General features: G+C 40.2%; 1 protein-coding gene across 3 annotated transcripts in view; it reads right to left on the bottom strand.

The window, feature by feature from the left end:
- The window catches only part of lrch4 (leucine-rich repeats and calponin homology (CH) domain containing 4), a 59,481-nt gene extending 46,011 nt beyond the window's left edge, over positions 1-13,470 (bottom strand). For 2 of the 3 annotated variants that reach the window (XM_061912422.1, XM_061912419.1), the window contains exon 1: positions 12,766-13,468. In XM_061912422.1, the coding sequence (XP_061768406.1) occupies positions 12,766-12,937 (172 nt within the window). In that variant the 5' untranslated portion in view covers positions 12,938-13,468. Of the gene's footprint in view, positions 1-12,765 lie in introns of all 3 variants that reach the window. The other variant, XM_061912420.1, reaches the window with a different exon arrangement.
- Positions 13,471-13,829: the final 359 nt, after the last annotated feature.

A 13,829-nucleotide genomic window follows, 5' to 3' on the forward strand; every position in this document is an offset into this window, starting at 1 on the left:
GAAATACATTGGCATCAAACTCCGTAGCTTGCTAGCTTGTGCACGCTAGCTTTCTGAGACTCTTATTTTGTTAGCAGAGGCAGGATGAAACAGGTCTTTTATGGTGAAGACAGGAACTGTGCAGTCGGTCTTTAGAGTTTTGACAGTAGTTACGGAGTCTCTAGAAATAAAATGTGTTTCTCTGCGTCCGCCCTGTTAGTGATTTTTTTCTTAAATATGAGCTCGCAGCAGCCAGCGTCATCTCACAAGATCCTCGGGTGCCGAGAATGTCAAACAACTGACGAAAGTGAAGTCTTGGTATGATTGATGATTGCTCATTTTTATGTATATTTTTTAATCCCTGTCTTGAGATCGACTAACACACCCTCCGAGATCGACCAGTCGATCGCGATCGACGTAATGGGCACCCCTGAGCTAGGGAATATAAAGACTACACTACCCAGCATGCAACGGGAGTGACGAGCATGTGGGGTAGCCCCGAAAAGTGTTGCATGTCGTCAGCCGGCAGTAAACCTCAAGAACTCAGCCAACACGCCTCGTCTGCATTATTTATAATTAGACTGACAACACATATACAGTGTGATTTTGCTTTGTTTCCAAGGAAAGAAAAACAACATTTAAAAAGGGGGATATGTTGTGTATATATATGTATGTGCTGCGGTTGCTTTAAGAACGTTGCGACAGCTGCCGTAAAGGAGGTGCGTTGCTAGCCTGGTTGCTATGTTTCCGGTTGGTCGTAAAAGTGTTGGCCATGTGTTTGTACCCTGCTCAAATCTCTCAGTAAAGTTATTCATTGGATTATGTTTTTTGTTTTGAACTTTATTACACCTTGGAGTGCTTTTTTCCATCCGTTGTTTTCCTCCTTTCGCTATCGGCGTCTAATGACTGTGCTACGTGACGTCGTTTCTTGTGATGTCTCTCGGAGCATTTCTGGTCGGGACGGATTCGAATAAAGAACCAACTCTTTTTATTTACTATAGTGGTCTCGATAACAGGTACCGGTTATCAAAAAGGGGTTCGAGTCCGAGGACTCTGTTCTTTTCTTATCGAACAACCGGGAAAACCGGTTTTGAGTATCATCCCTAGGTATCAAAAAGATTACACATACAATATATTAATTATATAAAATTATACAAATTGAGTCTATTGGAGTGCTAAAACTGAGTTAATCAATAGTCATTACACCACTGTGCAGCATTTGAAACATCACAAAAAACTTTTCTCTTTGAGAAAGTTAGATTTTGTGTTTTGTTGTTTTCATTGCTGCCATTTTACTGTTTGTTTTAAATACATAAACAAGCTTAATTGTTTTTTTTAGCACGTAGCATCTCCTTTCTTTTAAATGGACAACAATTTATTAGTCTTTTTAATTGTTGTAACAGCTGAATGAGCAGCACAGTTACAGTAATAAATAAATATGAATTAATTAGTCATTGTTGTTGTTCGTGAGCACATGCCTAAAATAACTTGGAAAAAGTCCATGGAAAATTTAGAGATATTAAATATGGGTACGGTTTATTATCTGATTAGTCACCTAATCGACTATCAAAGTAATTGTTAGTTTCAGCCCGAATGTGCAGGTGACCGAGTGTTTGAATCAAGCCTTGGAGCATGAACAGTCAAGTGTGCTCTTGTGCTCCCAGCATTCGCTCTGGTTACCTCCCATGGGACTGGGGAGGGAGTACCCCTTTGCACCAGCTGCCATGGGGCTCGAAAATACTTTCAATACTAAACCACCACCCCTACACATGAATCATGCTCTGAATCATCCACACTGACCTGCATATAGTTAACTGAAGAACTAAATAATTGCATAAAAATATGACAATTTCATGCAAAGCAACTACTTTTTTGGCTGTGTGTTCCTGACGGCAAGTCAACCAGAAACACTATAATGGTATGGCCTGGTTTTTGTTTCAGTATTTTAACGACATGAAGTCGAGTAACAACACTGTGACCAGCATGACAACCATGCACTAAGATGGAATACAAGTCATGTATTTACAGCAAAAGAATAGTGTTCACAGTTTCCTGCAGTGAGAAAGACAGACAGTGAAGACAAGACAAAGCAGAAGTAAAGACTTGAGTGAACAGTGAGCCCACATCCGCAGCCAGGAGGAAATAAAGCAAGAGGGGCTGGGCTGGTCTGGGCTTGCGTGGGGTGGTTGGGCACTCAACATGTACGCACGCAAGTCTAATGACACAACAGATGTTAACAACTCAGGAGGTTTTTTTCCCCCCATATGACAGGCTCACGTGCATAAACACAGGCAGACACACACGGCTAGTGTTGCTAAGCTTTGTGTAGCTAATGTTAGAATGCTAAGATACCGATTTGAACTTTGAACGAGACGGATAGCAGATATAGCGGACACAACCATTCACAGCTACAGTTATTCAGTAGTTTTACAATTAAGAATTATTGCATGTATTGGTACGAAACCAGCTTTTTAAAACACATGTATAGTAGGGATTGACCAATTAACTGCCGGCCCGAATATTGGCGCCGATATTTGACCTTTTGACAAATATCGGCTACTGCCTTTTATCGGGGGGGTTGTATTACCCTACGACGTGTCTGTGAATCACTTGAAACACAGCTGCTTAAATTATCGATATGGAAACAGTACATTATAGTAGAAGCATGTTTGTGTAATTGGGAGAGAAATAACTAAAATACAAACTAAACTCAGTAAAAAAAAATTGCAGCAACACACGAAGAGGATAAATAACAGTTTCTGCCACACAAAAAGCTGCAGAACAGCAAAGCAGGTTGTCATGTGTTGATTTATATCCCTGAAAAAATGTGTATATGCAGCCATATATATGTGTATGAGTATGTAGGCTGCCTAATAATGCACAATAATGAGGTGGCGACTCATCCAGGCTGTAAGACGATCAGAAAAGTATAAAACGCTTTTTTTTTTTTTAATTACCATGACTTTGATCACTTATGCCCAAGTGCAGCTGGTGTCGGCTCTTCCCTCCTAAACCACCATAAATAATATTTTTTAAAACAATCTCAATTGTATTTATTTATCATTTAACAATTATATGCGCTGTCTAGTTATCTTTTTTTCTTAAACTTTTGTGTCTCATTTGCAAGTACTGTACTGTAATATATAGAAGACTTTGCATGTAGTTGCAATTCCAAGACGTTAGATGGCATTAAACTAGACTACAGTGTGTTGCCTTAGTCAGGAAGTTGTATTTGCCATTAAAGAGGAACTGAACTTTTTTGGGGGGAATTTTGTCTATCGTTCACAATCATTATGAAAGACAAGAATACGTCTTTTTTTTTTAGGATTTTAAAAATATTAAACGCTTGTAAGATGCGGCAAATGGGAGTCACCGTCTAAAACCCTCCTTTAAACGTTTTAAATACACACTGCAAATTATATATATATATATATATATATATATATATACACACACACACACACACACACACACATATATATATATACACACCATCCATCCATCCATTTTCTACCGCTTATTCCCTTTCGGGGTCGCGGGGGGCGCTGGCGCCTATCTTAGCTACAATCGGGCGCAAGGCGGGGTACACCCTGGACAAGTCGCCACCTCATCGCAGGGCCAACACAGATAGACAGACAACATTCACACTCACATTCACACACTAGGGACCATTTAGTGTTGCCAATCAACCTATCCCCAGGTGCATGTCTTTGGAAGTGGGAGGAAGCCGGAGTACCCCGAGGGAACCCATATATACACACATATATATATATATTAGGGGTGGGCAAATTAATGCGTTAATTACGAGTTAACTCATCAATCTATTAACGCCGACAATTATTTTATCGCACATTTGCGTATGTTGTTTACATGCTTTTATTTTGTTAACGCTTTTTCTTAGCAAGATGGTGACGCCCGGACGTGCTTCGGCGTCGAGGGGCTCTTGGTAAAGATGGAACATTTGGCAAAAATACCGGACAATTCTGCAAATTTCATGGCTGGCTTACAGCGTGGTCACTCCGGTATCACTTACGACCGCCAGACAATTCTGGATGTGTATAGATCGGGCCGTTTTGGACTGAATGACGCGTGCTTGCTAGACCGGCTAGCTAGCATGGGAATACTTTGCCGGCTACATCCAGCGGCCTGTGAAGCAGCGGATTATATGTGTTGTCTGTCTATTTATCAATAATGCAGACGAGGTGTGTTGGCTGAGTTCTTAACGTTTGCTTTCAGAGCGTGCATATCACAACATACAAGATGCCGTCATGGCGACACACAACCTATACCGGACTACCGCGCATGCTCGTCACTCCTGTTGCATGCTGGGTAGGGTAGTTCTTTTTTCCCTGGCTCATAACATCACAATATAGTAACATGTATATGATGCGTTCAGTTTATCAAAGCACCAAGCAAACAATCGGAAAATTCCCATCACATTAATTCCTAGATATGGTCATGATTGTTTTAAGTGCACTACGCAGAATAAACACAACATTATTAATATTGCTACTACGGATAATTTGATCAAAAATTCCCTAAAACAGCCCACTACCTATAATATAGGTTTTTAAAACATAAGATCCCTGATAAAAGAAATGTTTCTGCTGTTACCTCAGAAATTGCCTGTTCAGATGTTATGATTGTGGCTCAGAGATTTGTATGTAGATTATATTTATTTTCCATAACAAACAGGATAACTTAAATACTCTGGCAGTGGCAATAAGATTAAATGTTTGTATTTACATTTTTTGAGTTGATTTTCATAAAATATGCTATTTAACTGCTACTGTTTAACAAGGACTGATTTACATTGTGTTTGCACAACAAATGTTTTGGCACTTTTGTTCATATGGGAGAATATTCCAATAAAGGTGCACTACACACTACTTTTGAATTCATTATTGGGCTTTGCGTATACAATGCAGTTAATCGCGATTAATCTGAGAAATAGTGCGATTAACTTCGATTAAAATTTGTAATCGTTGCCCAGCCCTAATATATATATATATATATATATATATATACACACACACATATACACACACACACATATACACACACACACACACACACACACACACACACACACACACACACACAACCAGTGAAGTTGGCACGTTGTGTAAATTGTAAATAAAAACAGAATACAATGATTTGCAAATCCTTTTCAACTTCTATTCAATTGAATATACTTCCTGCAAAGACAAGATTTTTAATGTTCGAACTGAGAAACGTAATTCTTTTGCAAAAAATAATTAACTTAGAATTTAATGGTAGCAACACATTGCAAAAAAGTTGGCACAGGGGCTTTTTTACCACTGTGTTACATGGCCTTTCCTTAATACTTATACAGGTTACGGAACGTAAATTAAGTATTGTTGGCGGATTGTGAACGCATTTTCAAAGTGATTTAGAGGTAATATTGATTGCTCTCATTGGCTGCATTGCTAGCCACCTAGAACAAGACGATTTTTACATGCGAGACTGAAAAAAAAAAAAACTGTTGTCTTGTCTTTCATTAGGATTGTGAACGATAGGCAAAATTCCCCCAAAAAGTGCAGTCCCCCTTTAAGCTAAATGTGTTGGTGTTTTTTGCTGAGAACTACAGAGTGTTTATACTGTGAGTCCTGTACGATAAAACATTATCTATATTGCAAAAGACAATCACTATCAATAAAAAATGTGTCCGATAAAACGCACAATATCTTTATACATTTTTTGGGGGTCAGAAGAAACTGGAAATAATTAAGCATGGTTGATTGCATGAACATTGGCACTTGTGGTCTAACAAAGCAGGAAGTGCTCAGTGAGAAATGGAAGGGAAACAAACTGCCAATCACGAAACAGTATCAACCATTACGTTTGGTTGCGCTATCTTGTTGATTTTACACAGGAGCGAAATTTTTTTTATATAAAACAAGAAAAGTCACTTCCACAGTATTTAAGTTTTTGGGGATTTTTTTTTACGGACCGTAGTCCTTCGCCAAACTCATATTTTCCTTTCAACCCTCGTCTGTTCCCTAGTCAGATGTACTTTTAAACAACAGGTGGGAATTAAAGTGCAGCACTGAATAAATTAAATAAAGTATAACAAATGTGCTGCTTCAAGGTTTCTACAGGTATATGAGCAAATCGAAATTAATGCTTTTTAATAAAATTTTTAATGCCGCTTAAAAAAAATGTATGTCCAAGATCTGTCGCATATGGTATTATATATGGTCAATAGCTTACAATTGTGTGTATACAAACAATTGGCCAATGACATGTCATATATATTGTGAGTAGTACAATGATTATGTTCATTTATGTGCCTTCCATGCATAATTCTTCGCTTGTTGGCACTTTATGATCGCACTCTGCGATGGCATGTTTATTTGTGTTAGTTGGATTTTATTTCATTATTATTTAATTACATACTGTGTGTTTGAAAAAGACAATGCAATAAAATATTTTAATTACAGTAAATAATTGTGAATAATAATCGTGATTTCAATATTGATGAAAATAATTAGGAATATTATTTTTCCCATAATCGTGCGGCCAAGTTTGACATATTAACTATTGGCCCAGTCCTACAATTGTATATTACATTGTTTAATGCCTCTGGACCTTGTGTTCAATGTTTTTTTTAATGCCATTTAAGGCCTTACTTTTTGTAAAATCAATTTAATGACTTCTAATGCTTTTTAATGCCCCACGGAAAACCTGTATTTTAAAACACTACTTTAGTCCAATAACATTTAAATAATAATAATTACTGCATAACATAAATTAATTTCCATCCTTAAATAAGAATGGGGCTTCATGGTGGAAGAGGGGTTAGTGCGTCTGCCTCACAATACGATGGTCCTGCAGTCCTGGGTTCAATCCTGTGTGGAGTTTGCATGTTCTCCCCGTGAATGCGTGGGTTCCCTCCGGGTACTCCGGTTTCCTCCCACTTCCAAAGACATGCACCTGGTGATAGGTTGATTGGCAACACTAAAATTGGCCCTAGTGCGTGAATGTGAGTGTGAATGTTGTCTGTCTATCTGTGTTGGCCCTGCGATGACGGGGCGACTTGTCCAGGGTGTACACCGCCTTCCGCCCGATTGTAGCTGAGATAGGCGCCAGCGCCCCCTGCAACCCCAAAAGGGAATAAGCGGTAGAAAATGGATGGATGGATAAATAAGAATGTACTATATATACCTCTACCAGGTTGCAGTCACTTGACTGCATGTTTCCTGGCCAGGTAATTGAGCTTGTGCAGAGTCTGCAACCTGACATGAGGTCACATACAACAAAAAGTATTGAAAAATGGCACCGTTTGATTTTACGTGATCATTACCCAGTAGTACCAATACAAATATTGATTTTGTTACCCATCCCTAGTTACAGCAGGTGTTTTATAATGTGAACTGATGTGTCTGAGACATTTCAAGTCAGTCCTATTTATGTGGTCAACTTTAAGAACAGCAACACCATGTGATGTCTTTGTCATGAAAACAATGCAAGTTTTTACAAAGTTGAGTACTAGAAATGTCCAAATATTTTCACAGTTTGCACATTGTACGGTACACTATGAGGTCATTCTTTCATTTCTCACATCCCTGAGAAGCTATTCATATTAACTTCGAAGCCATGTACTGAAAATTAAATTTTCCATGCTACTAAACAAACTTTGAAGTGATCCTCCCTTCGCTTTTATGCTGGTAATAATATCAGAACATTGAATTTGTGTTACAATGAAGGGGGCAGCTTCTTATCCAACAAAATAAACAGACAATATTGCACTTTGGCTGCAACCGTCTGTATAGAAATAACACCACCATCTTTGAGAGATACTGTATTTAGATATCCATGACAAATCCGTTGAGAGATTCATTGACCTCAGGGTGGGCTGCACATATCCTTATCAAAGACAAACTGCTACACTAATAACACACACACACACACACTTGCAGGTTCAGAGGGTGCTCTGAGTATACAAGACCCAAGCTTTTTTGTCTTCTAGCACTCTGGGAAAGAAGCAAGCCTTCTTTGTGTGAATGTGTACGAACCTTTGACCTTCCCGGAGCTAGGAAGTTGCCAGAAGGGGAGGGAGGGGGTTGGGTTAGTTTTATCATAAACACTTCTGGGCTCTCATCCCGCCCGATACGAGCACAAAGACGGACGTACAAGTTCAACAACAAACAAACCGTACAAAAAAAAAACACTTCGGCAGATCTTCCACAGTGTTGTGTACAAAACTGGCGCAATGTGAATTAGGGCATTAATAATAGAGTTATCTATCAATTGATTATTTTGTCCAACCAATCATGTAATCAGATAAAACACACTTTTTAGCCTCAACGTTTATTTTAGGGAACATAGTTGAAATAAACAAAACATGTTTTGCTTGCCATCAACTTTATTCTTTTTTTTCCTAATAAGAGCTCACCATAAACATTGTATCCATATATTTTAAGACAATTCTTTGTTTTCATTCATGACTAGGGTCAACAGTTATTCTTTGTTCTTTTTACATTAAGCCTTCTTAACATCCATCCATCCGTTTTCTACCGCTTGTTCCGTTCGGGGTCACAGGGGGTGCTGGAGCCTATCTCAGCTGCATTCGGGCGGAAGGTTGCATACACCCTGGACAAGTCGCCACCTCAGACAACATTCACACACTAGGGCCAACTTAGTGTTGCCAATCAACCTATCCCCAGGTGCATGTCTTTGGAAGTGGGAAGAAGCCGGAGTACCCCGAGGGAACCCACGCAGTCACGGGGAGAACATCCAAACATCCGAGCGCAGGATCGAACCCAGTACTTTCGTATTGTGAGGCAGACGCACTAACCCCTCTCCCACCGTGAAGCCCCATTCTTATTTAAGGACGGAAATTAATTTATGTTATGCGGTAATTATTATTTAAATGTTATTGGACTAAATCAGTGTTTTAAAATACAGGTTTTCCGCGGGGCATTAAAAAGCATTAAAAGTCATTAAATTGATTTCACAAAAAATATTTTTCAATTAATGCTGGGTTAATTGTTTATTCTATTTCAACAATGTGCCATAGGCCCTGAAATAAGAACAATGTTCCACAAATGACAATTTGAACTCCTCTGGCAAAAAGCGTTGCTTAGAGTGTCTTCAACCCTTTTCCAAGAGAGGTTTCACTTTTACGGTTTTGCGCACACAATGGACGGGGATAGTTTGCACACACTGTATTATGGAGGATCGCCGCTCTCAGTGAGGCGGTAACTACTTTGTCTTTTGTGACCGCTTGTATTTGATTACCGAATAAACGCATGACTCAAGACATACTCCTTTTTTGATCTTGTTCACTAAATATACTGTCTAAATTATGAAATTGGAAGCACAAATCACTTTTGCTGCTGTACATCCTTAGCAAAGTAGGTGTGTATGTCTGGCATAAACCTGAGATACGATGCATGCCACCACACTTTCATTATAATTTGTTTATGAGCGAGGGCAAACCGGAAGCGGCAAATATGCCTTTTGAGGGGGAAAATTGTATTTGTTTATAAATGCTTTTATTATGATATGATGATAAATTAATATATGGGAAACACTGAATCCACTTCCTCTGCGTGGTTGACATAAACGTGTTGGACCACATTAAAAGTAGTCATGATTTTCGCTTCACCATGAAATAAACGATTCCTTGAGGCAGAGAAAGATTACATGATCATTTTTTGTAACTGACTTGCTTGAATTACTCGAGGAATCGTTTCACCTATAATGTGAATGCATCACTTCATACTCAAGGTTTGATGACGTGACAGCGTAAGAAGGTGGATCCCTTCGAAAGTCAACTATATTACAATCCGGCCTTAAAACTATCGGGGCTAAACACAAGTTAATGTATGATCGTACAGTAACTTGCTACTGGAATTACAACAGACAAGCACTGTAGATTTTGTAGATGCGTCATTAAAGGAATGCTGGATCACCTCAACGGCTAACTGGGAAGACCGAGCGGCCTGAGAAGCAACACATCACCACTGGCCACATAAGAAAGAGATGGAGAGAGGGAAAATGCTAAACCTTGACTGTGGTTGTCCATCCATCCATTTTCTACCGCTTATCAGCTGTTTACAGACGGAAGGCAGTGTACACCCTGGACAATTTGCCACCTCATCGCAAGACCAACACAGATAGACAGGCGACATTCACACTCACATTCACAAACTAGGGCGAATTTAGTGTAGCCAATCAATCTATCCCCAGGTGCATGTCTTTGGAAGTGGGAGGAAGCCGGAGTACCCGGAGGGAACCCACGCAGTCACGGGGAGAACATGCAAACTCCACACAGAAAGATCCAGAGCCCGGGATTGAACCCAGGACTACTCAGGACCTTCGTATTGTGAGGCAGATGCAGTAACCCGTCCTCCACCGTGCTGCCTGACTCCGGTTGTATCAATTTTAAATGTGTTTAAATGTCTGAGCCGTCAGCCAATTGCATATGTGCTTTTAGCTTGTTAAGTTTATTTTGTTGTGAGTGAATAATGGCAATTACAAGGAGACATGCAGTGTTACTGGAGCTGAAACTAATTGATGTGTTGCAACAGTCGATCTCGTGGGTGCTTGGGCCCCGAAGCACCCACAGACAATGCCGAACCCCAATCTTTAAAATCATTTTTTAAAAATCAATCTAGTTGTAGTTGATTTCGTGGCGAGTTTGGTCTGTTTTTCAAAATAATAAAGCCCCAAATCATATTTTTTTTTAACACACACACACTGAGCACCCACTGGCAGAAATGTAGATTGGCGCCTATGGCAGCAGTCATTGGCAATTCGGCAAATTATGATCCAAAATCAAGCTAGACACGAGGGTTAGGAAAGGGAGGAACAAGCAGGTGTAGGCCAGCGTATTGGCAGCACCTTGACGCAGAAGTAATATCTAGGCTTATTTAAAATGTTTTTATTTTAATGGGTGTTGTTATTATTTGCGATTTTTCATGTTGCGAATACAAGGGTTCTATTGCCAAGTCATGACTTTACTGGACACAGACATTGTGCGGTTGTTGAAGGCCTACTGAAATGAGATTTTCTTATTTAAACAGGGATAGCCGGTCCATTCTGTGTGTCATACTTGATCATTTTGCGATATTGCCATATTTTTGCTGAAAGGATTTAGTAGAGAACATCGACGATAAAGTTTGCAACTTTTGGTCGCTAATAAAAAAGCCTTGCCTGTACCGGAAGTAGCAGACGATGTGCGCGTGATGTCAAGGTTTGTGGAGATCCTCACATCGCAACATTGTTGACAATCATGGCCACCAGCAACGAGAGCAATTCGGACCGAGAAAGCGACGATTTCCCCATTAATTTGAGCGAGGATGAAAGATTCGCTCTATCCGCAACAAGGGATAGAGCCATACTGCTTTGAACCCGACGGTGACGGTCAGGAGGATGCTGCAGATATTGATGCTGGAGTATCACACGACATAGATCGCCTTTAGAATACAGAATGGTAAATGTTTTTAATTAATACACATAATATACTGTACTTTGTGTGAGAGGTCCAATCCAACCGTGTTCGCTCTCTGTTCCATAGTAAAGCTTGACTGTCCTCTTTCGGGAATGTAAACAATGAAACACTGGCCGTGTTTGTGTTGCTACAGCCGGCCGCAATACACCGCTTCCCACCTACAGCTTTCTTCTTTGATGTCTCCATTGTTCATTGAACAAATTGCAACAGATTCAGCAACACCAAAGTCCAGAATACCGTGGAATTTTGCGATGAAATCAGACAACTTAATAGCTGGGAACGATGCTGGAACAAAATGTCCTCTACAATCTGTGACGTCACACGCATGTGTCATCATACTGAGACGTTTCAGTAGGATATTTCGGCGCGAAATTTTAAATTGCAATTTATTAAACTATTCCGGCTGTATTGGCATGTGTTGCAATGTTAAGATTTCATCATTGATATACAAACTATCAGACTGCGTGGTCGTTAATAGTGGGTTTCAGTAGGCCTTTAAAGACAGTTGTAAGCGTGGGGATGCTTTCAACGCCTCTGTGGGTTAAGACCTGGCTTGTTATGAGGCAGATGGTCATAATTAGTCAGGGTTGTTTTAGGTCACGGTGGAGCAAAGATTGATGTCAGCCAACCTGGCTGGCGTAATCCTCTTTGGGCACACAGTGAGGACCAGGTAGTGCACTCACTTTAGTCCAAACATTACAAGCTACTTAGCAACACACACAAATACACACACTGACAACAACACAATTAAAAAGATCTCCAAACTAGCAAGATGAAAATACACAATAAATGGGCAACGTAAAAAGAGTCAAAGTATTGATATTTGAACCAGTATGAACATCAAACTTCTTCCAATGATCCCAATAAAATGTTTAAAAGGCATGGCTTATCTTTGGTGGGAAACAACTCTTTCATTAAAGCTCCAAGTGGTGTTACTTTAACGTGGAACTTTGCCCAATAAAATATACAGCAAATAGGCCACAAGAAGCCATTTTATTGAAGAAAAGAGCCGCTAACTGAATCAGGATGCTTTGTTACAGGAAACCGATCGGCACTTCACACGCAATTTGCACATGAAACGAAATATAAATGCTCACTACTTTGTTATTATGTTGAAGTTGTATATTTAACCAAATGAGGGGGTATTCTTTGATAAATGTTACGCAGCCTGTGCTAGTTTACAGGGAGAATCCCAGCAATTAGCAATGGGGGAAGAGAAGCAGGTGGCGGCAAAACAAAAGACGCTAACTTCCAATTTCAAACAAATATGCTTTGTGTTCAGATGTTAGGATCGAAAAAGTTACCTGCGTGGGTAATGTCGGACAGGTCGTAGTTCCTGGCGCTCCGCGGGAACTCCTTCAGCTTTCGGTTGGCCAAGTTGAGAGCCCCGCTGGCGGCGGCGTCCTCCAGGGCTTTCTCCACACTCCGACTGGCCGCTACTGTGGCCGGCAGCTGGGCTCCATCCCCAGCCGCCATCAAACACGCACTTTGGGCGTCCTTCTTACTTTTGTTTCAAGCGTCTGTGCCACTCTCCGGCACCCGGGATGCTTTTAAACTCCGAAGGGGGAGCTCCCGGAGTAAAACATCGTGGATAAAATCAAATGATTAGAAAAGCCGTGAAGCAGCCTCAGCTTGACGGGCGTATCGCACAACTCCTGCTAGTGCGAAGCTGTCAATCTGCCAGGAAGTTGCGTCGAGTACGCACATGTCGCAACGATAATACCGGCGTCATCTTACACAATAAAAGCACACGCTCGTCACCACAAAGAAAAAAACAAAAGACAGCATTGTTCAAATTATATCGGTCAACATCAAAGTTCTGTGCGGCAAATAGTTCTGTTGAATCACATGTTTTAGCATACTTGTGTTCTCAGAATCTGTGTGTTTTGGGTAGTTTCTAAAGTCGTACACACTGCCTTGGTGGCTTTTTGTACTTAGTCAATCACATAGTTATGTTTTAACCTATTTAATTGGCTTTCGGAGTGTTTAACCGTGAATGTCCCAGGCCGGAAGTCTAAGCGGCACGCTTCTGTCAGTAGAGGAAAAGGAATGGGTGCGGTCACAACGTCAGTATTGTGATTTACATAAACGGGGGCGGGGCTTCTGCTTGCTCATTGAGTGCTCCGTGAATGGAGGCCATTTTTGACCCACAGCCACAGTTCTTTTTTAAAGCCCTGAAGCATTTTGTAGAATTACCGGTATATTAGTTATGAATAAAAATATTATTAAGCATTACACTGATTTGGTTTGTTAAATAAGAACGGTCTTCCATTTGTTCACGTTGCTTTAATAAATTATAGAAATACAATAACAAAACATGTTATCAACGTATTCCTAAGTGCCGTCTGGCATAACTTCAACACGTCAT

Source organism: Nerophis ophidion, linkage group LG10, assembly GCF_033978795.1.
Source record: "Nerophis ophidion isolate RoL-2023_Sa linkage group LG10, RoL_Noph_v1.0, whole genome shotgun sequence".
NCBI classification, from domain to species: Eukaryota; Metazoa; Chordata; class Actinopteri; order Syngnathiformes; family Syngnathidae; genus Nerophis; species Nerophis ophidion.